The sequence below is a fragment of the Megalops cyprinoides genome, chromosome 4 (genome assembly GCF_013368585.1).
Source record: "Megalops cyprinoides isolate fMegCyp1 chromosome 4, fMegCyp1.pri, whole genome shotgun sequence".
Classification (NCBI taxonomy): Eukaryota; Metazoa; Chordata; class Actinopteri; order Elopiformes; family Megalopidae; genus Megalops; species Megalops cyprinoides.
The window spans coordinates 37,676,934-37,704,620 of NC_050586.1; the positions used below are offsets into that span (position 1 = coordinate 37,676,934).

The following is a 27,687-nucleotide window of genomic DNA, read 5'->3' on the forward strand; positions in this document are numbered from 1 at the left end:
AGTCTGTTTTTTTATTTTTGTTTTTTTGGCAGTGGCCTGTTTGCAAGCACACAGCATGTGACACAGCATTTTTCCAAACAAATACTACCCAGTGTTTTTCAAGTAACTTGACCCTCTGTTATCATTTTAGCATGTAAAGAAAATGTAGTCTTTCAATGTTATTGTAGTGCAATGCTATAAAGTGTCAGCAAAAAGCATGTGAGATTCTGCATAGCTAGCAAGAACACTCCAAGCAACCCCCCTCCTCAGACCACCACCTTAACGAACCAAATTTCTGCGGGAAACACCACTGCATATTACTATAGATGAGTGACTGATTCAATTAGGCACATGAAAGACCCAGTAGGATTACTTGTATTTTTAACTCTTTTGTGTGAAGAGGATTAAATAGATTCCAATTACGGTCTGCCCCTATTAAAATCACAGTCTTGGTGACCGAGCCTATTAATGATTTTGCTCTGTCAAAACTGTTGAGGAAGGATGTCAGTTTGAATTTGTAGTGCAGGCCAGAACTAACCCTTAACACACTAGTGCTGAGTGAGTTTTGGATGTAACGACAGTTGTCTGTCAACTTTACAAAAGTCATGTAGACAAAATTAATACAAAGAAGAAGAGAATTCAAAATATAAATAAAAAAAGTCTAGATAACTAGTGAAGCAAAAAAGGATAGAAAAGGCCTAATCTTGGTTAATTGAAGAATCTGTATTCCGTTGAAGGGGGTCTGCTGCACCGCACACAATATTTCTCTTCATAGTCCTGGCTGTGGACAGAGGTCTCTTTATACGGGACATTGGAGACAGCTCCTGACGTCTCCTGCCATTTGAACATCCTCCTGTTGACAGCTGGATGTTTGGCTCATGTGCAGACTGCCTCCCTTGTTCGAACTCTGTGCCCTGGGTGTCTCTTCCACCGTGCTCTAGGCAGAATGTGTGACATAGATTGTGTCTGACAGGTGTGCTCTCGCAGGGAAGCCTGGCTTAGAGATAGCAGCTGAGTGTTCGGCTAAGCCGCTCACCGACATCCTAACTGCTGCATTCTGGGAATTGTTGTATTTATAACTTCTTGAACGTGTTATAGTACGTTTGCAGATATGTGTCAGCAGTGTGAGAGTTCTCTGCACTAGCTTGTCCTGTTTGTATACAATAACAGTCCAACAGCACACACCCATGCACAACAACAGCGACTTGGTCTTTTGTTTAATTATTCCCTGACCCCCTACACAGAGACATAAATAATGCCCGTGGAAGGGGCCTGAATTACTTCATTGTTAACTGTGCCTCATTGCTGACACACTGGACTTCACTGCAGACTTGAAGCTGAAGATGGAAATGACTTTGTCTCCAAATTTGTCTCCAAATTACTATGTAATCACTTTTTTAACCAAGCGGAGCTTTCTGCCCCTTCTGAGGTAGAAGGACATTACATCACTGTTGTGTGCTTGTTCTCCATAACAGATGGTATGTTTGAAAAACGATAAATAATTTATATTTGTGTTTAAATTTTCACAATAGTTGCAATGCAGGATTTGTGATATTGTCAAATGGTCTACACCTCCCTCCAAATTATACAAGTCAAATAAATGTTTACTGGGCGTTTTTGGAACTGTGGGAATGCTCCCAGCCACATGTGTTAATCTGGCCACTGAAGTGTCACATGTTGACCGCATTGTAGTATTTCTTCTTTGATTTGTAAGTGCGGTACAGTTCAAAAGAAACCGATGTTATATCCCAGGGAAATCTGTTTAAGTTGAAATTTAAATTGGAGAAACTTATGGTCACCTGCACACAATATCATACTTTTGTGATAATCTGACATAATATTACAATACATTGTTGGTATTTCAGCAGATTCTATTATCCAGTGCAACGTACATAGATTACATTTTTTACATGTTACCCATTTGTACAGCTGGATATTTTACTGAGGCAACTCTGGGTAAAGTATCTTGCCCTGGGGTGCAACATAGTGGCTGAGCAAGGGAATTGAACCGACAACCTTTCAGTTGCAAGGGCTGCTCCTTACCACTATGCTACACTGCCACCCCATTTTAGCAGTCACTCACACAAGTTTGTCACTTCTCAGACAGGTAGCCTGTCTCCCCTTATTAATTTGACAACATGCAAGTAAAGCCCTGGCAGCTACATATGATAACTAGCTGGGTAGTATTAAAAATTTAAAAAGTCAGATAGTTAACTAGAAATGGAGTGAAAATGGGGTTACCCCAGTTGTCTACTTCCAGAAGAATCAAGGAAAACGTCTTAGTATTGGTAATCAAATCTTTTTGCTCAAACAAGGTTGATGGCAACTCTAATATAGCTGAATAATTAAACAATGCACCGTCAGTGTGACAGTGGCAAATCGTTATGTTGCAATGCAGGGTGTGGTATTTAGTAAAAGGAAAGTCAAGACTGTTTGTGTTAAAACAAGCAGGTTTTCCGGTGTGCACAAGTAAGAGGTGGTTTACACCTAGTAACTTATCACTTTCATGTGCAAATATCACGTGACTCATCCTTGAGAAAGCAGCATGGACATGAATGTTCATACTTGTGGAAATGAAAAAAAAAAAAATTGAGAGAACTAGTGGGAGGGGATGTAGAAAGGCATTTCTTTGATTCCCCATTGATATTGGCAGTGGGGAAAGATATTTATTCATATACTCTGAATCTGAAAATGTTATAAACTTTAAAATCTAATGACTTTCCCCAGAACATTTAAAATGAATTTATTTTAATTCTTTGGTTCTTTGCTCCTGTAGAAAATTGTGTTCATTCCTGGCTTTTGTTTCCATTAACCAAACCACTCCCTGTTTGTAAAGGAAAATTGTCAATAAGAAGGTCTTGCCAAAGCATTGATATGAAAGTACTTGCTAGAGAATGATAATTTGCTAGCTATCACATAGTCCTTTGGTTTAATAGAGCCATAGTATAAATTTTAATGAAGAAATTCATCAGTCTTAGCAAGACTTAGAGCATGGTGCCAAGCCGCAGAAAACCACAGGTTTGCAGCAAAGTCAGATTACACACTCTTTTGCCATGCAGATACTGAAGTGAGTGACTAACCTGCTCAACCACTTTCTGTGGAAAAAGAGAAGAAACAAACAGCCAGACAACATGGCTACAACCTGCATCACTCCCTTACCCCGATTTGGCAAAGAATGTGAAATTAGAAAAATGTGAATGTACCTAATTTAAAAAACACATTTTCCCCCTCTATGTTATCCTTTTTTGGAACTGCTAATTGCACATGACAACTTCTTGCCGAAGAGTTGAAGTTTGGAAGTTGAAGTTGAAGATGCAGTTCTCCAGGAGGCTCCCACACAGCCAATGCTGTTATTTTCTCTACATGTCCCACAGTGCACCATAGTGATGTGGGTGCCGAGGGTAGGGCCAGCTCTAAGTCACAGTCAATCAAGCAGGTGCCTGATGAATCACACGGTGCCTGATAGCAGTGAGATACAGGAGGGAAGCATGAGAAGCTGTCAAGGAACAAGTTTGATGATAATCTTTGTGCAAAGGCTTAATAAATAAAAAATTATTAATTATTTGTGCAAATTGTCAATTCTTGTCTTTACATCACATTATTTTGCACAGCTGACACTCATATTCAGAGTGATTTATGTATCTTTTCCTTTTTATAAGGTAGATATTTACCTGATGTAATCTGGGTCAAGTACATCACTTACAACAGTGGTGCCCCACCGGGCAATCAGCAGCAACCTTTGGGTCATAGGCCCTGCTCCTTACCACTACACCACATTGTCTTTAATTTAAAAAATACACTGATTCCGCCCTGCGGTCTGTAGCCATCCTCTGATCTAGTTTAGGTATAATGTCATTTGGTTAGATACAAAGTCTGAGCCTTATTTTTACCTCGCAACTGAAGAATTTGATTTTTTTGCGAAAGGGTATTTGTTCGAAGAAGTGAGAAGCGTGGAGGGGGTTTTAACAGGGGAAGTTCTCTGGCAAAGAAATAGCATTAGAGTGAGTTTATTACCACCATATGTGCTTTTGTGTTCAGTGCTACTGTTAAGCCTGTCACTGAAGCATAGCTGTTAAACAGTGAAGATTAGCAAGAAACACTCTGTCAGTGTTTTTCACATGAAGGAGGTAAGATTCACACTTTTGATTAGAGTACCACAGAACTCTGTTCTGTGCAAACTGAGAAAGCTCTGCATGGAGTCTCTGGAGTCTCTCTCTCCCCCATTTCAAACTAGGCGTGAAAGCAGAGCCCTGTGTGTATACATTACGCAGTTTCTATGGCATAGGTCAGACTGACTCCATGTGTCTTTCTCTCAGGAGCGCAAGTTTTAGGCTCAACTCTTACTCATTCTGAGTCAATATATATATACTTTTGATGTGTGTAAATGACTTTAGATATTGGGAATAAGGACACATTCTTCATCAGCAGTGTAATTAAATCACCAATCTTATGAGGAAGCGCAAGACATTTTATAGCCTTTGAAGGGATGAAGAGCAAGAGGGGAGATTCCCCTGCCCCCCTCGGTGTCCTGTGTTCTCTTCTGTGAGTAGAGAAGGGATGGTGGCCATTTCTTCTCTCATATCTACTGCAACTGTGATAAAATCAGCGATTGTTATAACAATTCATGAGAAAGTAAGCAAAGTTTTAAATGAATTTTCAAGTATTTGACAAGTTGTGGCAGCAGGAAAGTGGTATATTTAATTTAGATAAGAAAGCCAAGATTCAGGTCTTAATTACTCTTTGGCAATGTGCTAAATAATCCTTATGAACAGGTAAGGATGGGCTTTTTAGAGTAATGTGTTCCTGCTCCTTAGTTTGCGGTTAGCAGGTCTTTTGACATAATGGTGTTGCGCTCTATTACAGAGAGTTACTCAGCGCACATTAATTGGAGAAACAAAATGGGATTTCTAGCTGAGAATAATGGTTCACAGAAAACACTACCTTCAACACTTGGTAGTGTGAAGGTTTAGTATTAAAGTGTTGTATGAAATGCTAAATGAAAACAAAAAAATATTGACTTGAAGTTTGCAGTTGAAAATGCATGACCAAATTTTATGTGAAATACATTTTTGTGGGTATTTCTTTTGGTAACGGTACAACTTTTTAAAATGCCATTGAAGGAGCAGTTACTAAACTTACAGCACTAGAGATAGGCAACTACAGGAAATGTTACAGACTGTGCATTTCAGCGTAATGTGATGTCCTGTCATAATCATCTAAAAGTAATTTTTAAAAGTTTACCCATATTCCCTCTGGCATCACTTCACTGCTGATTTCTTTTACCACAACCCCCGTATGACATTACAGCAGTCTTTGAACAAAGGTTTCTCACATAAATTCAACTACAGTGGAATGCTACAGAACCATTGGTTAATTGGTCTTTGGTATTTTGTTACATTGTCTAAAGGATGTCACTGTACCAAATTTCTCTGGTTTTAATTGAAGGCAGGGCCAAGGGTCCAACAGGCTATCTGCCAAAATGACAGACAAACAAAGAAGTGACCACAATGGATGCGAGTTAGTTTACCTAAACTCTCAGCTGGGTTGAAACTCAATTAAACAAATTTAGAAACAAAATCTCATTTCAGTGTCAAGGGTTTTATTTTTCCACAATACACAATGCTCACGAATCCAGTGCATTTTAATTCTTGGTGCAACATACTGGTGAGCTCATATTTCAGTGTCGCTCATCTTTGCTAAAGGATTTGTGTTTTTGACTTTCTGTGTGTCTATGTGTGTAACACAGCATCCATGTGAGCTTGCAGATGTACAGAAATATTTTCCAAGGGCTACTGTACGGGTCGGCGTTCAATCTAGAACATGCAAACATTGACCCCACTAAACAAATCAGCAAACAGGTGGAATATAAACAGTACTGATTGCTTTATGAATGTTCTTTGGCATCAAGAATACTTTTGTCATTGAGTAATCTAGATATGATTCTGACCTAGACGATATATCCCTAGTGCTTTCAGAGTTTGACTTGATATGTGATCTTTCAAATTTGAAAGATTATTATTTTATTTATAATATAGATTTAGGGTGTCCTTCAGGTGTAGCCCTCGTGGCTTGACCAGGTGTCAAACCAGCACCCTTCGTAACCATGTGACACATTTCATCTTGTTTTGACTTAAGGGTGGTGACACTGTGTCTGCTATCCAGCACACTTTCTGCTGCAAAAGAAATTCTGTCTTCCACAGTGACTTAACGGTAGCTCATTAATATCTTCTGTTTGATGCAATGCGTGTCTTTCCATTGTGGTGTTTTTTGCATGATTGATTGCTTTTGATAACCCCTGATAATATTTTGTCCTAGGGATGGACTTCCCTGTGGATGTCCTGGGGTCTTTGAGCCAAGATGACCTGGAGCACTCAGCAGAGCATTACATGTCTCAGCTTCTCTACAGCAACCCAGACAGGCCAGAGCATTTCACACTTCCCGACTCCACACAGGTGCGAGAACATCCAGCACACCTCAGCTACACACACTGCAGTGTTTCAGTTTATTGAGTTATTGTCTGTTGTGGTGGATTTATGCTGTCCTTGTGTTGGTGTTATGCTGATTAAGCCACTTCCAGGCAAAGCCATTACAGTTGGTCTCTCGCTGTTTTCGCTGCGCGACCTCATTTCTGAGTTCTTCGTTTTTTGTTCTGTTCCTTCTCCAAGTACCCTTTAATCTCGCTGTTATTTCCATTATTTTTTACAGGCCATATGAGAACCATTTTGGGTGAAGCTGATGCTGTTGTTTGTTTGTAGGTCTATCCTGGTGCATTAAAATTTGACTGTGTGCTGTCATAATGAAAGTATTAAAACATTTGGATGAGAGATTACCGTTTTTTGGGATTATATTTCTCCTTTGAAGTGTCTCATGAAATTGGCTCCTACAGCAGTCTTCACAAAGTAGTTTCGAAGAGTAGTTTTGTTGCCTCTGTTTATGTGAAGAAACCAAATGATCTGAATAAAAGTAAGCATGGCATACAACACTAGCTTGACTTTTCCCCGTTTTTATCTGCCTGTAAGCAGAGTGGCCTAATTTATGTCCGATGTGGGGCTGTGAAAATATTCTTCCCAAGACCTCTTAATTCTGAGAATGTTTAGATTAAGAATGATGACCCCACAGTAGTATGTATGGCCCGTATCTGTGCTCTTTGGTCTGTGTATGTGGTGTGCGTATGGCCACTGCCTATGCCGTGTGGGTCCAGGAGGTTTGGCTTGGGTCAGCTGATGTCAGTGGTGCCTGGAGAGTGTCCTTGTTGTAACATTGTTCTGTCTTTCCCTTCCCTCTATGAAAGATCCCCATCGGCCTGTCCAATGTGGGATTTGTTCCCCTCTATGGAGCTGACCTCAAACAGAAGGTGCTGGCTCTCTTCACACCCGAAGACCAGTTCACAGGTGACCTTTGGTGACCGCTTGGCTACAGCATACTTTTTCGTTGCTGCACAAGTCCAAAAGAGTTATTGGAATGGAAAGGGTATCTATAAAAAGACATTAATCATCGTTTGTAACCACGTTTCTCACCCCAAGTGCTTTGTGTGTCCAGCTGTAGCACTGTACCTGGTGGATCGGTGGTGGGCTGTGGAAGACATTCTCAAAACTTCAGACCGCTCTCGTAACGGCCTGCTGCAGGTACAATCCCCAAAGCCAGTACATTTCAGTATTCTTAGTTGTAATGCAGTTGTGTAAAGACATAATGTGTCATAAATAGATATACATTTATTCATTTAGCAGATGCTTTTATCCAAAGCAACTTACATAGGTTACAGTTCTTTACAATGTTATCCATTTATACAGCTGAAACCATTGTGGGTTGAGTACCTTGCCCAAGGGTACAGCAGCAGTGACCCAGCAAGGATCGAACCGGCAACCTTTCGGTTACAAGGCCTGCTCCTTAACCATTGTGCTACACTGCCGCCCATCTAGCAAACAGACGTGCGACTTTAAAAACGATTCTTAGACACTTTCTTCTTAATACCAGTCAGAGACAGCTGCCATAATTGAGATATTCTACTTGAGAGCGATACCTCTAGTTTGCAAACCCTACACATAGACAAAAGCTTTTTGTCATTTGGGAGACTGAAACCTTGAAAATTTGTAATAGAATGCAGTGATTGGATTCAAAACAAAGCGGAACAAAATGGACTTTGCCCTGGGGTAAAGAATCGCTCTTTGCCAAGCGAGTGGGCGCCGGGCAGCCGGTTTTTATTTCCAGTCTTTCATGTTATTTTCCCCTTGAGAAAAAGTTAAATGTCCCTTCATATCCTGTAAGAAATGTAGTGTTTTGCATGAAAGGGAGGATATCCTTTAGTGGATGAAAAAAAAACCCATTGTAGTAGTAACTAATCGTTGCCTTTGACTTTCTATGTTTGTAGGTGAGGACTCTAGGGGAGAGGATAGTGCTGTATGTTCTCAACCGCATAGTTTACAGAACCAAGGAAATGGGCAAAAATGAAGTACCTTTTCTTTGCCACAGTGAAAACGATTATGCCAAAATCCTCTGGAAAGATTGTGAGGCTATTGGCTTTTACTCAGTCAAACCTGAAGGTAAAGAACATTTTACTTTGCATGATGATGTTACTGTGTTATTACTGTATATTGTTTGAATTTTTAGACATAGCAAAATGTCAAGGTATTTTATGTCACCTATGCTTTCCAGTTATTGGGGTGTTCAAATACGACTGCTTTGCTGTGTTTTCTCCTGTTCAGCTTCACTAATGCATTGGATTGGCCTTCCACTTGACATGACTCATAAATGCTATAGTGACCTTGGTATAATTTGGGAGAGTAAAGCAAAAATGAATGCAGACCACAAAATTACACATATTTCATGTACAGCATTACAAGAGAGACGCATTGACAATTTTGATAACGCTTGTGACCTTCAGACTTTCATTGATAGTGCCTCATACTTCCATTATTGCAGTATTACCATAAACAAGGCAGGGAGGGATAGAATAGTTGATACCTGCATTCACATCACTTAAAATGACAGGTTATACTGATACTCATTTGGATATTTTCACATACTCATCGCAGTTAACTGTTTCCCATGTCTCTGGGAACAAGCCACAAATTTTGATCTAGGCAAGAGATGTACACACTCTGAACACAGAGTATTAACATACTCTGAACACAAGCACATTGATCTGTTGAAATTACTCTTCTTCATTACTTGACTAATATTAACATCATTTAAGTGGGATGGCAGTTGATAAAAGAGTTTATTGATTAAACACATTTGTGTCTGTACAGTATTGTACAGTTTACTGCAAGGTAACTGTTCTGACTTTTTGCCATTTAAGAGACATGACTGCTGCTGGCATGTCATTTGAATGCAATGTAATATGCTTTGGTATTTTGAAATTAGCCTGGAATTGATTTAATTTTCTAAATGTTTTATTAGAACCATGTTGAAGTGGGAATTTTGCCATGTAGTGTTTTATTTTTTATTTATTTGATGTTGCTTTGAAGAAGCTTCTTAATTAGAACAATGTGAGTGACTACTGAATGAGCTTTCCAGAAAAATGTCCTCTGATATATCAAATATGACCCCAGACCCCATTGTAACTGTTGTCCAGCCATGCAGATTTTAGATCAGTTTGAATTTCATACATTTTTTCCAAGCATAGTTTCAGTGTGAATAAAACCAAAACAAAAAGTTTAAGGGATACCATGATCAATAAAAACTAAGCTGAGTGTCCGAATGATTGTATCAAGTGAAGTGGGCTTGCACAGTGGCATATGTTTTCAATTTATAATCTATGTTATGGTCTGTTTTCCACTCTGGTGAAGTTTTGTATCGCACTTTGTATAAATGACCAAAATATTTTTCTGTAATGTTTCTGTAATGGAAATCCTGCTCTGCCATGATGCCTCCTGTGTCTCTTACAGGCAGCTTGTGTAGTAGCTTCTTGACCCAGCGTTATCAGCTTCCTGTCATGGATTCCATATTTGTCAGGAAGGCACACCGTGGTAACGGACATGGCCTTCAGATTTTGGAAGACTTTGTGGATTGTTTCAAAGAGAGTGCTCTTGGCTTGAAATACCCTCTCTCTCCTGCCATGTACAAAGGTAAAAAATTCAATTTTGGAAAAAGTGTAAGTGAAAAAAACACTTGTAGATTAAAGTCTTGATTTTTTAAAATTGTTAATTAGCAGACAATCTTATCCAGGGCAACTCAGAGAGATTACTGTTATACATCCATTCATACAGCTGGATATTTGCTGAGGCAATTTTGGGTTAAGTACCTTTCCCAAGGGTAAAATGGCAGTGCCCCAGCAGGGAATAGAACCTGCAGCCTCTCGATTACACACCCTCCTCATTACCGCTACACCACACTGCCATGTATAAGACAGCTGTTTTATACAGAACATACACATGGGGGTGGGGTCGGATGTAGCCCTCAGTCTGTGATGGAAGATAGTCCACCATTCTGGCCAGGAGTGGAAGCTCATTCCACAACACTGGGTTTTTTTGGAACACTGACTCCTGCCAATGAATACATATGTAATGTCAAAGTAGCTTTGGATTAATGAAGTACATAAATAATATAAGGTTGTCCCTCTCTCTTACCAGTATGTGAACAGTATCTGTACACATACCCAGCAGACAAGGAGCTGCTCTGGGAAGTTGAGAGTGTTGGAGGCCCTTTCCAGAGGTCTCCAATAGCCAACAAGATTGAGTCATTGACTTTCAGAGGTAAGGCTATGTAAGAACGCTTAAGGGGCCCTCTCGTAATGAAAATATTCATCATGATTCCAACTGATGTATATTTTGCTGATACTCACAAGTATTTTTTCTACAGCGGAAGACTTGTCTTTGCTTCAGGAATCAGGGAGGGCTGAAACAGTCACACAGCAAGAAACAGTACAAAAAACTGTGACCACCTCTATTGAAATAACAGTATGTTCTATGGTTTCACCTCTCAAGTTTTCTTTCTTTCTTTCTTTTTCTTTTTTCTTTCTTCCTTCAATGAGGAAATGAGAAGCAAAATGGCTTTTTTGCATTCTCATTAGTGATACAGGACAATCAGTAAATTGTCATAAGAGTATGATATCATTTTCTGTCTTTTATTTGATGGTATTTCATTGATAGGTAATATCACATCAAATAATGTTTTGTCTGCTGTATCCAAGTGATGAATGAAGCTCTAATTAGAGGTGCATTACAGTTTTTTGATTGTCCATTTGTTTGCTTTGAAGGAAGAAGTAGTGATTGTCAATAAGCATATCAAAGTGGCAGAAGGCAAGTATTTCTAATAAATAACAATCATATAAAAATAATAATAAAACCAATAAAAAACAGAAATGTTGTTTGGCCTCTAAATTGACACATATCCTCTTGCTGCAGAGGTTGAGGACACACCTGTTTCAACACGCACCAGGAGTAGTGAATTCAGACGAAAGAGGCTGAGAGAGGAAATAGAAGTTGTTGAAGAGAGTCTGCCAGGGAAAATTAATAGGTAAGCACATGAGTTATGTGTATGTGTGTATATGTCTATGTACACATGTGCTTGTGTGTGAAAAATAAATAGGACATAGGAAATCTGTATTGTCAGTAGTCATACTTCAGTGGAATGAACCCAAAGCTTGTGAGTGTAGCTCTGATGTGATTGGATTCAGGGTGGAGGACACTGCTGTGGAGGTGGGAGCTCCCGCTGAGGAGCTGGTGGCCGATGAGGCAGCGGAGGAGAAGGAAGAGGAACCGGGCCCTGCTGATGAGGAAATGGAGGAGGCTGCTGCCCCACAGGAGCTGCCACAGGAAGGGGCCCTAGAGAAGGAGCCAGTCATGGTGAGGAATTACTTTTGTTCGGGCACTCTGCTATGATCTTGTGAAAATATCCTGTGTCATTCATCTATGTCCCAAAAGTTGTTTTTATTCTTTAGGTAATGCTCTCAAAAATACTCGCTGGCCACATGTTTTACTCTCCACCTGTACAAATCATTGAGCTACCCTCCTTTGCTTTGTCCTTATGAGCTCTGTCCATATGCGCCCAGTACAGTCACATCTGTGGGAGTGGAGTCATAGCGTTTGTAGCAGTGTAGCATAGTGGTTTAGGAGCAGGACTTGTAACTGAAAGGTTGCTGGTTCAAATCCCCATAGGGGCACTGCTGTTGTACCCCTGGGCAAGGTACTTAACCCACAACTGTCTTGGTAAATATCCATGATGTAATTCACTCTGGATAAGAGTGTCTGCTAAATAACAGTAATGTAATATTTGATAAGATGATACTTTGGGTTGGTCCTACAGGAAGATGAGTCACTGGAGAAGGCAGAGGGGGAGCCCATGAATGGCAATGTGATAACGGACACAGAGCTAGAGGGAGGCACAGCAGATCAAGTTTTGGAGGAGCCAGCACCTGTGCAGGAGGATGACTCTCAGGTGGAGGTGGAGGGGGAGAAGGAAGCCGAAATCGCAGAGGAGGCCTCTCAGGACACAGCAGAGAGTGAGGCACAGGTATAGGCTGCTGTCTTTCTTTCCAGTTTTTGAAGTCTTTAAAGGTTATTGTAGTATTTGATTGTTTGGTTTTGACATAGCAAGATGGTTTAAGTTAGCTTGGATTGTAGCTTCAATTGTGTTGACATATGGAATGTTTTTTACATACCCTTGTAATGGCTTTTAGATACAAGTAATGGCCTTTAAGTAAAAGCTAATTTGGTTTCCCTGTCATATTTTTCTGTCATATGTGTATGTACATATCTAGATAGATACAGGATGATCATAAAGTCCAAATCTATTTAGAGACTTTATGATCCCCTGTGTGTGCTTATATATACACATATACATGCACAACGGGTAACCAAAATAATGTATGTGTTTATTAACTAATAAGGTCCTGGGCCACCTTTTTCCTTCAGAACAGCTTCACTCCCACTTAGAATGCTGTTATAAAAGTTCTGAACTATTTCTAGTGGTAGACCCTTATTCATTTGGTGTTTCAATTATTTTGTCTACCCCCCATATGTGTAGTTATTCTCAGTATAATAGCTGTTAATTTTTGTATCATTTTCTCTCACATTCAGGATACTGTAGAAGCAGGTTCTGAAGAAGAGGCTAAAGGAGAGGCTCCATTAGAGCCAGAAGAACCTGCTCCTGAAATGGAAGACACATGTGTAACAGAGCCTTCAAAAGAAGCACCAGAGGAAGACCAGGGAAATGAGGACAAGCTGAGTGCTGAAGCAGATGCTCAGCACAAGTCCAGTCCCCTTGCAGAAGAGGTACCGGAGGAGGAAAGTAGGGAAGAGGCACAGGCCCCCATGGACTTCTGCGAGGATGCTGTCCTGCTGGTTGGCCTTAAGGAGGTCTCATATGAACCGTCTGAGAAGGGTGAGAGTGACCAAATAGTATCTGAGGTTGAAAAGATACTGCAAAAGGAAGGGAATGAAGATGAGGAAGAGGAAGAAGAGGGGGAAGAAATGAATACCACAAGTACCACAGATGAAACTTCACTTTTGGACAGGAGACTAAGGCGGAAGGCAGAAGTGATTACAGAAACAAGTATACGTAGATCCAAACGACTCAGTAAACGAGTGCAAGAGGATGATAATGACCAACCAACAGCAAAGAAGACGCCTAAAGCAAAAGCTAAAGTGGAGAAGGAGGAGAAGAAAAAGGGAAAAGGTGCTGCAAGCCCTGCAAATGAACCTTCATTTGTCGACAAGAGAGTTCAAGTGAGGAAGACTGAAGTAGTCACACCAACAACCACACGTAGATCCAGTCGACTCAGTAAACAAGTAGTGGAGGATGATACAGCAGAGAGCTTAGACAAGGCTGATGAGGGTACAGTTGTGGGCAGGAGAGTTTTGAGGGGGAGGACAAACATTTTCGTCACAACACCTAAGCGCAAATATACAAGACGAAGCAAACAGCAAGAGATAGACCAGGCAGAAGCTGGAGACTCAGAGAAGGAGGAAGAGACGGTAGGGGGTGAGGAAAATGTGGATGTGGAGGAGGAGAAATCAAGAAAAACAGATGGGCCTCCAGTGATGGAAGGGAGGGTTCTGAGAAACAAGACAGTAATAGTCAATGAAACGTCTACACGTAGATCCAGACATCTCAGCAAACAACCACCAAAGGAGGTTCTGAACGAGGAAGCAGCAGTTACAGAGACAGAAAATGAAAAGGTGGAAGAGGTCAGGATGGAGGAGGAGGAGGAAAAGGTAGCAGAAGAGGAGGAAGCAAAGGCAGATGAAGTGGAGGAAAAGGTGGCAGAGGAAGAAGAGGGGGAAAAGGTGGATGAAGAGGGGGGAAAGGTAGCTGAGGAAGAAGAGGGGGAAAAGGTGGATGAAGAGGGGGAAAAGGTAGCTGACGAAGAAGAGGGGGAAAAGGTGGATGAAGAGGGGGGAAAGGTAGCTGAGGAGAACCAATTGGAAAAGGTGGCAGAGGAGGAGGAAGGGGAAAAGGTGAATGAAGAGGAGGAAAGGATGGAGGAAGGTGAGGATAAAGTAGAAAATACTGAGAAAGAAGAGGAGAATCAAGAAGATGAGAAGGTGGGGGAGGTGGAAGAAAATACGGACAAAGAAGATAAGGAAGCAGATAATGTGGTAGTAGTAGAGGAGAAGATTGTGGAAGAAGAGAGTGTGAAGCTGGGGGTGGAAGAAGAAGAAGATAAAGCTGAAGAAAACATTGTGGAAGAAAAGGAGGGTCAGCAGGATAATGTGGGGGTGGAGGACAAAATTGTAGAGGAAAACAGTGAAAACCAGGGGATGGAAGAAGAGGATGATAAAACTGAAGAAAACATTGTAGATGAAAATGAGAGTCAGGAAGAAGAAAAAGTGGGGGAGGAGACAGAGGAGGATCATGCTGTAGTGGAGAAGGAGAGGATCGTAGAGGAAGAGGAAGATAAAGTTGCAGAAGATGTTGCAGAGGAAAATATTGAGGTGGAAGAACAAGAAAAGGTGGAAGAGGAAAAAGGTGAGGACAGTGTTGGGGTGACAGAGCAGGGTGAGAAAGAGAAACCTGAAGAGGAAAACGCAGAGATGCAGCAAAACATCGAGGGAGAAGTAGAAATGGAAGAGAAGGAAGAAGAGAAAAAGACTGATGAAACTGTTGAGGCGGAAAACAAAGAAGAAGAAGAACATGAAAAAGAGGAAAGTGAGAAGACCACAACTGCTGAGCCAGAAGTACATGTTGCAGAAAAGAGCTCAGATTCAGAAGATGAGCCTGAGGTGGTGGAAAGAAGAGTTCTGAGGAAGAGGACAGTAGTCACTGCAACACCTAAACGCAGATCCAAACGACGTAGCAGACAACCAGCAAAGGAGAAAGAGAGCAACCAAGCAGCTGCAGAAGAAGAAGAGAAAACAGCTGAAGAGAAAATGAATGAGAAAGAGGAGGAAAAGGAGGAGGAGGAGGTGGCAGAAACAGCAGAGCAGGAAAATGAGGCAGAAAAGGTGGTGGCGGAGGCGGAAAGGGTTGAGGAGCAGGAAGAAAGGGGGACTGGGGAGGAGGAAGAAAAGATGGAGGATGAGGAAGGGGAAAAGGTAGTGGAGGAGGAGGCAGAAAAGGTAGTGGAGGAGGAGGTAGAAAAGGTAGTGGAGGAGGAGGGAGAAAAGGTGGGGGAGGAGGAGGGAGAAAAGGTAGTGGAGAAGGAGGGAGAAAAGGTAGTGGAGGAGGAGGGAGAAAAGGTGGAGGTAGAAGAAGACAAAAGTGCAACAGAGGAGAAGGCCAGTGTTGGGGAGACAGAGCAGGGTGAGAAAGAAACGCCTGAAGAGGAAAATGCAGAGATGCAACAAAATATCGAGGGAGACGTAGAAATAGAAGAGAAAGAAGAAGAGAAAAAGACTGATAAAATTGCTGAGGAGGAGAAGAAAGAAGAAGAACATGAAAAAGAGGAAAGTGAGAAGACCACAACTGCTGAGCCGGAAGTACATGTTGCAGAAAAGAGCTCAGATTCAGAAGATGAGCCTGAGGTGGTGGAAAGAAGAGTTCTGAGGAAGAGGACAGTAGTCACTGCAACACCTAAACGCAGATCCAAACGACGTAGCAGACAACCAGCAAAGGAGAAAGAGAGCAACCAAGCAGCTGCAGAAGAAGAAGAGAAAACAGCTGAAGAGAAAATGAGTGAGAAGGAGGAGGAAAAAGTGGTGGAGGAGGAGGCAGAAAAGGGAGTTGAGGAGGCAGAAAATATGGAGACAGAAGAACAGGAAACGGTACCAGAGGACAAAGGTGAGGACAGTGTTGGGGTGACAGAGCAGGGTGAGACAGAAAAGCCTGAAGAGGAAAATGCAGAGATGCAGCAAAACATCGAGGGAGAAGTAGAAATGGAAGAGAAAGAAGAAGAGAAAAAGACTGATGAAACTGTTGAGGAGGAAAACAAAGAAAAAGAAGAACATGAAAAAGAGGAAAGTGAGAAGACCACAACTGCTGAGCCGGAAGTACATGTTGCAGAAAAGAGCTCAGATTCAGAAGATGAGCCTGAGGTGGTGGAAAGAAGAGTTCTGAGGAAGAGGACAGTAGTCACTGCAACACCTAAACGCAGATCCAAACGACGTAGCAGACAACCAGCAAAGGAGAAAGAGAGCAACCAAGCAGCTGCAGAAGAAGAAGAGAAAACAGCTGAAGAGAAAATGAATGAGAAAGAGGAGGAAAAGGAGGAGGAGGAGGTGGCAGAAACAGCAGAGCAGGAAAATGAGGCAGAAAAGGTGGTGGCGGAGGCGGAAAGGGTTGAGAAGCAGGAAGAAATGGGGACTGGGGAGGAGGAAGAAAAGATGGAGGATGAGGAAGGGGAAAAGGTAGTGGAGGAGGAGGCAGAAAAGGTAGTGGAGGAGGAGGCAGAAAAGGTAGTGGAGGAGGAGGTAGAAAAGGTAGTGGAGGAGGAGGGAGAAAAGGTGGGGGAGGAGGAGGGAGAAAAGGTAGTGGAGGAGGAGGGAGAAAAGGTAGTGGAGGAGGAGGGAGAAAAGGTGGTGGAGGAGGAGGGAGAAAAGGTAGTGGAGGAGGAGGGAGAAAACGTGGTGGAGGAGGAGGGAGAAAAGATTGAGGAGGGAAAGGAGGCTGAAGAGCAGGAAGAAACGATGGAGGAGGAGGAGAAACCTATGGAGGAGGAAGAAAAGATGGAGGAAGAAGACAAGGTGGTGGAAGAGGAGAGGGAGAATATGGAGACAGAAGAACAGGAAACGGTACCAGAGGAAAAAGGTGAGGACAGTGTTGGGGTGACCGAGCAGGGTGAGACAGAAAAGCCTGAAGAGGAAAATGCAGAGATGCAGCAAAACATCGAGGGAGAAGTAGAAATGGAAGAGAAGGAAGAGGAGAAAAAGACTGATGAAACTGTTGAGGCGGAAAACAAAGAAAAAGAAGAACATGAAAAAGAGGAAAGTGAGAAGACCACAACTGCTGAGCCAGAATTACATGTTGCAGAAAAGAGCTCAGATTCAGAAGATGAGCCTGAGGTGGTGGAAAGAAGAGTTCTGAGGAAGAGGACAGTAGTCACTGCAACACCTAAACGCAGATCCAAACGACGTAGCAGACAACCAGCAAAGGAGAAAGAGAACAACCAAGCAGCTACAGCTGAACCAGAGGAAGAGAAACAGGAGAAGGTAAAGGAGAACAGGGTCCAACAGAATACCACCACATCAGCTGAGAAGGAAAGAGTATTGGCAGATGAGCCTTCAGTTGTAGAGGAAAAAGCAGAAGAAAACAAGGAAGAGTCTGCTGCAGAAAAGGAGAATTCTCTTGCTATTGAAGAGGAAGCAGATGCTGTAGAAGAGAGCTCAGATAAAGCAGTTGAATCTCCAGTGGTGGTAACCAGAGTGCTGCGCAGGAGTACAAAAATATCCACAACAACACCTAAACGTGGGTCCAGACAATACAGGAAACGACCTCTGAAAGAAGGTTCAGAGGAGCCAGTGGAAGAGGTGAAAAAGGTGTTGGTGATACAGTTGGGGGAAAAGTTGGACCTGATGGTAGCAGAAGATAAAGAAAAGTCCTCTGCGACCACAGAGGGGGTGGAGGAAGAATTAAGAATGGAGCTGGATGAACATATGGAGGGTGAGGACATGGACAGAGAAAATGGAGAAGAGGCAAAGACTTCTGTGGCAGAACCAGAAAAAGGAAAAGAGGAAGAGGTGAAACAGGCCGAAGCTGAACCAACAGAGGAGCAGCAGGCCGAAGCAGAGCCAACAGAGGAGCAGCAGTCTGAAGCTGAACCACCAGAGGAGCAGCAGGCCGAAGCAGAGCCAACAGAGGAGCAGCAGTCTGAAGCTGAACCACCAGAGGAGCAGCAGTCTGAAGCTGAACCACTAGAGGAGCAGCAGTCTGAAGCTGAACCACCAGAGGAGCAGCAGTCTGAAGCAGAGCCAACAGAGGAGCAGCAGTCTGAAGCAGAGCCAACAGAGGAGCAGCAGGCTGAAGCAGAGCCAACAGAGGAGCAGCAGGCCGAAGCAGAGCCAACAGAGGAGCAGCAGTCTGAAGCTGAACCAGTAGAGGAGCAGCAGTCTGAAGCTGAACCACCAGAGGAGCAGCAGGCTGAAGAAGAGCCACCGGAGGAGCAGCAGGCTGAAGCTGAACCACCAGAGGAGCAGCAGGCTGAAGAAGAGCCACCGGAGGAGCAGCAGTCTGAAACAGAACCAACAGAGGAGCAGCAGTCTGAAGCTGAACCAGTAGAGGAGCAGCAGTCTGAAGCTGAACGAGTAGAGGAGCAGCAGGCCGAAGCAGAGCCAACAGAGAAGGAGGAAGAGACAACAACAAAAGATGAGGAAGAACACGATGAAGATGTTGAGCAGGAAGAAAAGATGGCAGAGGAAGAAAAGATAAAAGATGTGGAAGAAAACATAGATGATGTTGGTACCATTGAGGAAGAGAGCAAAGAAAAGGATGTGATGGAAATGGAGAAAAACTCCAAAGTAAAGGTCTCAACAAGAGAGGATGGAGAAGTTCTTCTGCAGCTGAGCTCAGATGAGGCAGAGGAGCCTCCAGTGGTGAGTAAGAGAGTTCAAAAGAGGAAGTCAAATGCAACACCGAAACGCAGATCAAAACGACTACAGAAGGGGGATAAGAATGAAGAAGCAGCGGAAGACTCGTCGGAAGAGAAGACTGAAGAAAAGGAGGAAGAAGAAGAGAGGGCTGCGTCCTCTGAGGAGGATGCGGCCAAGATGCCTGCAAACCGGAGAGTCCTAAGAAGGAAGAGGAAAGTGGTTGATATGACACCTCAGCGCAGGTCAAAACGGCACAGCCGGACCTAAGTGTGGGGTTCATGCGGTCTGTTTTTTTTTTTTTTTTTGAATTTAGAATAGTGCAGGGATTTGAGGTGGGAAGGTTGGCTGGCACTGGGACCAGGATTTTTGAGAATTTGTAATCTGTAATTTGTAAGATTCCAAAATTATTTTTTCTAAAAAAAAGAAATTGATAAAAAATGCTTTTTAAAATAAATAATTGTAGTATACAGAAAATGTGTACTTTAATTGCATTACATTGTTGATTACAGCAATGTGAAGATTTTAATTTTTAGTTTTGATATTGAGACACATTGCAGCACTTGGCTGTAATTTGTATCATATTGGCTTTTAATGTGGATTTAAAAAAGATTTAGTACTTTGTGATATGCTACTAGGGTGCATATTGTATCATTACAATTGAGCTCAGAGTTCAGTTTCCACAAAACCAGCAACTTCCACTGAAGACCCCAAACAATGCTCACTTAAACTATGTACTTTAGCTGTCTCAGCAAAATATTTGTCAGGTGGTTTTTGGTAAGCTTAAATATACTGATAAATATACTGTAGAGTATGCATTTTGATCTTATGAGCCATTTGTAGGTACCTACATAAGTTTTTTGTCTGTGAATACTTGATGTTTACACATACAGTCATACATGTGCATACACATACAGAGTTACACAAAACACACATTCAAAACAAGACATTCACACAAAAATATATCAATGAAAAATGATTAAAAAAACTATGCATCTATTTCTGAGTGGAATTAAAAAATAGAATAAAATGGAGCACAACCTTTTGTACCAATGAATACAGTTAATGAATATACCGATATGAATACAGAAGTGTGATAAACGTGTCCACAGAGAATAAAGCAAAATGCTTGAGGGTGTCCAGTTCTGGCCCTTCAGACCCCTTTTCCACCAAGGCAGTTTGAGGGAATGTAACATTGATGGCTAGCTCTGCTGGCGGTCAGCTAACATTACCCAAGCAAGCATAGCTACTAATTTCTCACATCAATGTTACGTTCGACATTTGTGACATTGACGTGAGAAATTAGTAGCTATGCTTGCTTGGGTAATGTTAGCTGACCAACAGCTAGCTAGCCAGCTACCGTAACCTTTGTAACAGTAGCTAATGTTAGCATGCTACTTTCTAACATTGCCATTGACTCACTTACCAACGTCACTTAACATTTGGCTTCACAAAAGGCTAACATTGTATGAAGTGTAGTGGACAAGTTTGTTTTTAAAGCACTGTTCTCTTTTTGTTGTTGTTTGTAAGCGAAGACGTATACAGAGTCTGTATACAGACTGTTTACAGATGTATACAGTGACGTAATGATGTGGCTCTATGGTGGCTCTCTAGCCCACGGAAAAGTAAACCGGTTCTTAGAAGGTTTGCAAGTTGAACCAACTCCGAGCCGGCACTAGCACCAGCCCAGAACTAGCACCTAGTTCGCATTGGTGGAAAGGGGGTATCAGTGGGCCCCTCTGGCCCACTGACACAATGTGTGTCTCCAAAGAACCTTCTTGAGGTAGATTTGAAAGTAAAAGACTAAGCAGATGTATAAATAATACATCAACCCATGCAAAAGCCATATTTTTTGCAAATCTGCCCCATGCTTTTGCCCATCGTTTCTAACTCATTTGAGATAATGCCGTCATGTCAAACATGAATACACAAGGAATGAAGACCAGATATCATCATGGGTTCCACTCAGATAGGTCTAACTTAGTGTAACTTGTTTGGTGTATAACATTTTAAGTATATAAACTATTCTGAAAGCATGTTAAAAAATCGAAATACAAAAACTATTGAACTATTCAAATAAATGGTTTCTAATGAAATGTGAAACATACAGCACAACAATCACTATAAAATTAAAACAAATGTTACACATTCAAAAGCGGGGAGTAGGCTCTGGAAGTTTCAATTTGTATGCGCTTATGTGTAACAGATACTTTGTTTTAATCTTCTTAGTGAATGTTGGGTTAAGGGATCACTTTAAGTGTCATTACATGCTGTCATTGTAAAAATAAATATGTTACGTGTGCAGACGTGTTACTGTGACACGCAACATGTGGCTTTTAGTGTGACAGGTAGAACACGGTTCGTTTCTCAATAGCTGTAGTGTTTAATGGCAACCTACGTGATTTTACATGATGTTTCAATTGTGTAGAAAGTGATGCTTCTTCCAAGCATCATATGTATTTGCAGAGTAGTTGACTATGTTCATGCATATCAAGACAATATAATCTTAATGTGAAATACAAAGCCATGCAGAAATCAGAGATGACCTCAATCATAATGTAGTTTGAGGTTAAAACGATTGATTTGATTTTGTTGTTTGTAGAAGAACAGCAACATCTGAATATTACTCTTGTATTTAGACAGTAATTTTATCCTTTTTTATGTATCCAAATTTTGATATTATTCAAGTGTTTTATATATATATTTGATTTCACAGGCACCCCACAAGAGTAAATTGGCCCATACTGAAGCAGATTAGTTCACAAAATTGCCCATAAAGATATGATGGACTTCTAAGCATCAGTAATCCTGTATTTGAGAATGGGGCTTTTTATAAGAAAATATAGGAAATATTCACTGAAGAATATTACATGACTGTGTTTCATGTGTCTTCAAATGCTCCACATTCAAAACCATAGGCTGTTGCATTTTTATTGGTCACTCATTGCGATGATCTTTTGAACCACAGTATCAAGCAGTTCAGACTTGCTGACACTTGATATTTTAGTATAGTTTAAGCTATCGTGATTACTGTTAAAATGACACGAAAGGCTGTATTCACTGAGGTGTCCACATTTGAATGGGAATATTACATTAAGTCCTCCCATTCCTTAGATGAGAGTGCTAGATAATGGCCATTCTCAGTTGTAGCCAGCTACCTAATGACTCCACTGCAACATTGATCAGCAATACACAAATTGATCAGCTATATCATTCTGTTTGCAGTCTGTTTCATGGCTAAAATCAACTGTATTGGCAAGCTACTTAAAAAAAAAATAGTTTTATGAACACAGTTTATAGAAACTTTAATATAGGTATTTTAGGCTTCTGTAATGTAGTTAGCACAGCTACATCGCCAAATTATTTTGCTGACTGTGGTAACAGTGAAGGAGCAAGACCAGGCTAATTTGGGAAACTAACATGAAAATAGTTCCTCAGTTTTTCCTCTTCAATTATTATACCTCTCGGATGAATCATCTTCAGGATTTTTGCGTAATTTTCTCCTGTATCTGTCTATTTTAAGAGGAGGGAAATACAATGTTTTTTTCTGGTCCAACTTTGTTTTCAGCAGTGACCATGACACTTGTCCAGAAAGCCTCAGTTTCAATCCACTGTAGAAGCAGAGTGAATAAAGCCTATTGTTAATGTATCCTTACGCTCAGGTGACATTTGTTGATGCTTGTTTAAATTTTGTATTTTTTTTCTACACAGATGTGATTAGAAGCCAAACACATTTTTATCTTTAGCATTTATTACTGTGCTTCACCTGCCCTTATCTACAACAGCATTTCCATTGAGCATATTTAAATTCAACACTCCAAATCCTCTCTTCACCTGTAGTTATATGGACCAACAAAATCAGAATTGACAAGAATGAAATGTCTTTCAGAGTTGTAATGTGCATTTATTCTTTAATAATCGATGGAATTAAGAATGTGTAATGTTTAAAAGGTTTGGAGAACACCAAAATCTATTTGATTGTAGTAAGTTTGATATATTTTAGTGAAATCAGTACCACAACCCTCATTCACTGAGGAAAAATGAAAGTGAAATTTTTAAATGTTTTAACTTTATTTTTATACCTTGTGTATGCATTCTGTCTCTGTACCCATATTAAATATTGGGGATTGTTTTACTTGTTAATTGTAAATTCCCATGAATCATAAACATCTTGTAGGAAACAGTTTTGTAACACTGCTGTATTCATTCATGTTTGGTTTGTTTTGCCATGTACCATTGCTTTATAAAATTTCAAAATATGTGTCCTAATGTGACAAACCACTTAAACATACTAATAGCACTGCTCTAGTTTTTTTATTGGTAGGATTTTTAAGGTCACTAAATCTTTGGTAAGGGTGGACTTTCTAAGGCATAATTATGTATCATTTCTTTGGATAAAATTTGCAGAACTTTCTTTTTTCAAATGCTGTGATTTGTAACTATCTTTGGTAGTACATAAAGATTTTTCTTATTAAATATGTCAAATCTCATTCTTTCTTTTTCCCCCTGACGTTAAACTTGAATTCAAATGACACTGATGTCAGTTCAGACTTGCTGATCTTTCATTTTGTTTCCTTAAAATTACCTCATTTTATTAGAAAAAATAGACCTCAAAAAAAAAAGACCTCAGCTGAGGTGCAGTGTGCATCACTATCCTAATGACGTCATGCTCAGACAAAATATGATAAAACCATTGTCTTTTCCTCCAAATGAATGCATACTAATCTAGTTAAATCGTGAGGTATCATCATGACAATGGGAATTATTGTATTTGTTTTTTTTTAGAAGAACAGAAATTTAACACAAGAAATTTGGCTGCACGTATGAGATACACAATGCAAGGTTTCTGCTCCCATCACAGTTCAATAGCAGTACCTTAAAAGAACCACGAGCAATGTAATTCCTTTCATAATATATGTAATATTTGCATTTTGACAGTAACAGATGTTTTTAATCTATTGAAACAGATTATGTTGCAAACATACAGATATATTGATTGGACGAGCAGGATTTTATCATCTTAATTTGATTTTGCTGCAATCGTTTGGTATGGGATGGGATGGAACACCAAGATCCCACCCATTTTCTCAGCTGTGACTTGTATACAATGTGGTCTCCTCTGATTTGTATGGATACCCGGGTGAAATATTTGGGCCCATCGTAATTGGCATATTCAGAAAGCAACACACTCGTACTTTGAGTGGGTGTAATGTATTTCTACAGTTACTTTTTAACCTTGGGATCAACTTGTGTCAAACTGCAACTGTCGATTCATGGTAACCGAGCCTTTGATGATTTGGTTTGGAGTTTTCCCCCCTAGCCTGCGTTTCTAAGGCAGAGACGTTGCAAAACACCTCCGTTTCACAACACTGTGTTGATGTAACCCTAGAAGTACTCCCCTCAAAATGTTGTTAGGTTCATAATTTATATGTAACATTTAAAAATAAGAATCGTAATGGAGATTTCAATGTGACGTGGTACATTTTAGTGACAGTTCGTGGTGGCAAGAGTTAACTGTATCTGCCAAATTTTAGGGCTAGATAGGAGAGGAAAACAAATTGTTTTCCGATTGCTGTGTCAGTGATCCAAAACCGAACAAAGAAAACTATAAACCACACGGTGATTTATTTGCGCTGTTCTTTGCTATCACGATATGTTCACACAAGTAGTTACGATTGTCAAAGGTGTCTGAGGATGCATCTGCAAAATGTACTTCGTGCTGAATTGGTATCATGTAAGGATAAAAGAAAATGAAGATGATTTAATAGCGGTTAACAACAGCTGAAGCGTAGATGAAAACAAAAAGTGGAAAACGGAACATTCTGTGCTTGCGGGTGTTGAGACTTGTGCGCGCACGCGTCTGTGTGAGCGAGGAAGGGAGAGCGCGCGCAGTTGAGAAACTATGTAAACACAGTAATCAAGGTTGGAAACCACTGCTACAACCCGTCTAATGATTCCATAACATCCCAGATAAATGAAATCTGGCCTTTTTTGTTCTGCAAGAACAAACCAACCTTTTAATAAGACTTGGAAATAGTTCATTTTGGCAACAGTAACAACGCTAAGCAAAATTTTCTACCAACTTAATTTGATTTAACTGACGCGTGTAGTCATAAGGCCAACTCGTCAAAAGGCTAGAGGTATGATAGCTCTTCTTGAAAAGAGGACAGTCAAAAATAATCACACCATGTAACCAAATTCCGTTGTTACAGGTTAAAATCATTCAGGCATCCAACCTCGCGGCTGTAATTATTAACGAATCCCATCACTACCCCTTTGACCCAGCTGTGCCACCTGGTGGACACTGGGGGATTGGTTTTATTTAACTAAAAACAGACGGAACAAGTTATGTAATCAGATGTCGTTTTTTCAGAGCTCAGAATATGTGATACTCTGAACCTACTTTGCTTGGCTCGATTTCTGTGAATTTAAATAGATAAAATCTACATTTCTACAAATAAACGGTGACATATTGACAGCTGGGCAACGTCTGCCTTAAATAGTTCGTGGTTACTCAATCAGGTCACAGGTGTCTCTTTTCCTAGTACACAACAGCTAGGACGAATGTCGACATTAGGGGCGTGTCAGCCCTAACTCTTATATGGACACGTATGCTCATGCAGAGGAAAGCTTGTGTACTCATATGAAGTTCCACCTTCTGCAACAGTCCCCCTTCGCTTTTGAGCCTTACCCCCTTTACATGAATATACTTTAAATGAAGATTACATATACTGACTTCATGTGATGCCATTGTATGTAAATTGATAATTAACGTTACAGGATACAATTTAGAGACGGTTCAAATGAGATTTAAATTAGGCAACATCCTACCCGAAACGAGGCGGTTCACATCTAACCTGTTGTGATCTCTTAAAACTTGGTTGCAGGGATGTGTGAAGCCATTTGACAGGAGATTTTTTCCCTTAAAAGGCAGATGTCGCATCCGTTTCTTTCCAAATTACTCAGAATTCATGCCTCATACTTTTCAGTAGAATGCAACATGTGCTGCAGTATTTTGACACTAGACGGCGCCCCAAACCTGTGAACGTATTCAAGAACGGGGAGATCTGAACCGATCTGTGAATGTCTCTCCCAGTTTATCAGGAATTTGAAGGTAAATGAGCCATGTGTCCAATACCTCCATACTATCAGGAAATGGCATTGTAAAGAACCCTTCTTCTGGACTTCCCGAAGGGCAAAAATAGATACTGGATTGCAGAGAGTATAGCATGCAACCTGCCATCAACTGTAAACCCAATGATATGGCAATCGGTTAGGATGGGACCCACCAGGATTACAACTCACTCTGCACAAAAAGAGGAAAGTACACTACACACAGGTAAATTAGATTAAAAACTTAAAGTCAAACTGACAAACCCACTGCACTTGGAGGTAAACCCAATAAATATTATTCAGCTCCCACATAACAATGAATGAATGAAATCCCCCCTTACATTCTTCTATAGCTGGTCCATTCCAGTTAACTCCCTGCATACCCTATTACTAAGCCTCATTGAAATTAAGCCTCATGTAACATATGACAAAGAATACAGACAGACTAAACATAATTGATTGAATTTCATTAAAATATACTTCCTCTGATCTGCTGTTGAGACCCTAAGTGGGGTTTGGGTATGTACACTAGCTCAACAGGGCTACCACGGCAGCACAACATCACATAGTTTAGACAGCTCAACAACCGAATTCCCATTCCAAATTCATCACCTCTCAAGACCTTTTACAATATTCCACCTAGGCACAGGTGATGCTCATTATCCATAATGACATTTAGCTGCCTCTTATGTGCCCAGAGGACAGCAGTGGTACAAGCCTTCCACACTACACAACAGTTTTGAATTTTGAATTCTGCACTGTGTCCATGCTTACCAAATTCTTGAATTTAAGAACATAAGAACATAAGAACATATGATGACGAGAACAGGCCATTCGGCCCAACTAAGCTCACCATTACAATTAAAGAATATCCAAAACTGCATCAAGTCTGGACTTGAACACAGCAAGGGTCTCTGCCTCAGCTACATGACCTGGCAACCTATTCCATGTATTGATAACTCTTTGTGTAAAATAATACTTCCTTATTTCAGTTCGGAACTTACTCTTAACTAGCTTCCAGAATGAGATACAATGACAAAATACTGGTAATGTCAGATCTAATATCCTCTCCACATAATAAAATTTTATGCATCCAGGGTGTAAGGTGGTTATGGTTTTTTCTATGGTTTGTTTCTGTTGTTTTAATACATTTGTTTTTCACCTCTCCAGCATACTGTGACGTGGTGAAAGCCCTGAATATAGGGATTGTTGGTCTGACTCCCTGGATGGGATGCTGTTTTAGTTTTGAGATCGAAGTTGAAATATATTAAATATTACAGCACAATTCACAGCTGATTGAATGGGTTGCTGAATGTGTGTGCTATAAAACTGTATAAACTGTTACTTGTCCTACACAAGAATGTCTGCCAAGAAAATAAATTATATGCACAGAAAAATGTAAGAGCTGTCTGACATGTTCATAAAAATATGTTTATCTCTATAGCACCTTTCTTGCACACCTATAACACAAAGAACTTTGCAGATAGTTTTTTAAAATAAATTTTACGAGAATAGACAGACTAAAAGAAGTGGAAACAGTACATGGATTAGGAGGAGCAGTGGACCACTTGAAATTCTGTCACTGTTGAATCTCTCTGCTGTGATTCTGTCAGCACTTGCAGTCAAATTTTGCTGAACCAGGTTATGTAATTCCATTATGTCCTCTCAGGTATAAAGACCACATGGTTTATGA

The 27,687-nt window shown here is 40.7% G+C and overlaps 1 protein-coding gene across 1 annotated transcript in view; it reads left to right on the forward strand.

Moving 5' to 3' along the window:
* The window catches only part of LOC118776481 (trichohyalin-like), a 28,156-nt gene extending 8,916 nt beyond the window's left edge, over nucleotides 1–19,240 (forward strand). The window contains exons 2-15 of the mRNA XM_036526841.1: nucleotides 6,295–6,431; nucleotides 7,271–7,370; nucleotides 7,519–7,604; nucleotides 8,348–8,519; nucleotides 9,867–10,046; nucleotides 10,551–10,673; nucleotides 10,780–10,877; nucleotides 11,177–11,219; nucleotides 11,325–11,436; nucleotides 11,597–11,765; nucleotides 12,226–12,432; nucleotides 12,999–15,176; nucleotides 16,038–16,476; nucleotides 17,443–19,240. Coding sequence (XP_036382734.1) covers nucleotides 6,295–6,431; nucleotides 7,271–7,370; nucleotides 7,519–7,604; nucleotides 8,348–8,519; nucleotides 9,867–10,046; nucleotides 10,551–10,673; nucleotides 10,780–10,877; nucleotides 11,177–11,219; nucleotides 11,325–11,436; nucleotides 11,597–11,765; nucleotides 12,226–12,432; nucleotides 12,999–15,176; nucleotides 16,038–16,476; nucleotides 17,443–19,151 — 5,753 coding nt within the window. The 3' untranslated portion in view covers nucleotides 19,152–19,240. The remainder of the gene's footprint in view (nucleotides 1–6,294; nucleotides 6,432–7,270; nucleotides 7,371–7,518; nucleotides 7,605–8,347; nucleotides 8,520–9,866; nucleotides 10,047–10,550; nucleotides 10,674–10,779; nucleotides 10,878–11,176; nucleotides 11,220–11,324; nucleotides 11,437–11,596; nucleotides 11,766–12,225; nucleotides 12,433–12,998; nucleotides 15,177–16,037; nucleotides 16,477–17,442) is intronic.
* The last annotated feature ends 8,447 nt before the right edge of the window (nucleotides 19,241–27,687 follow it).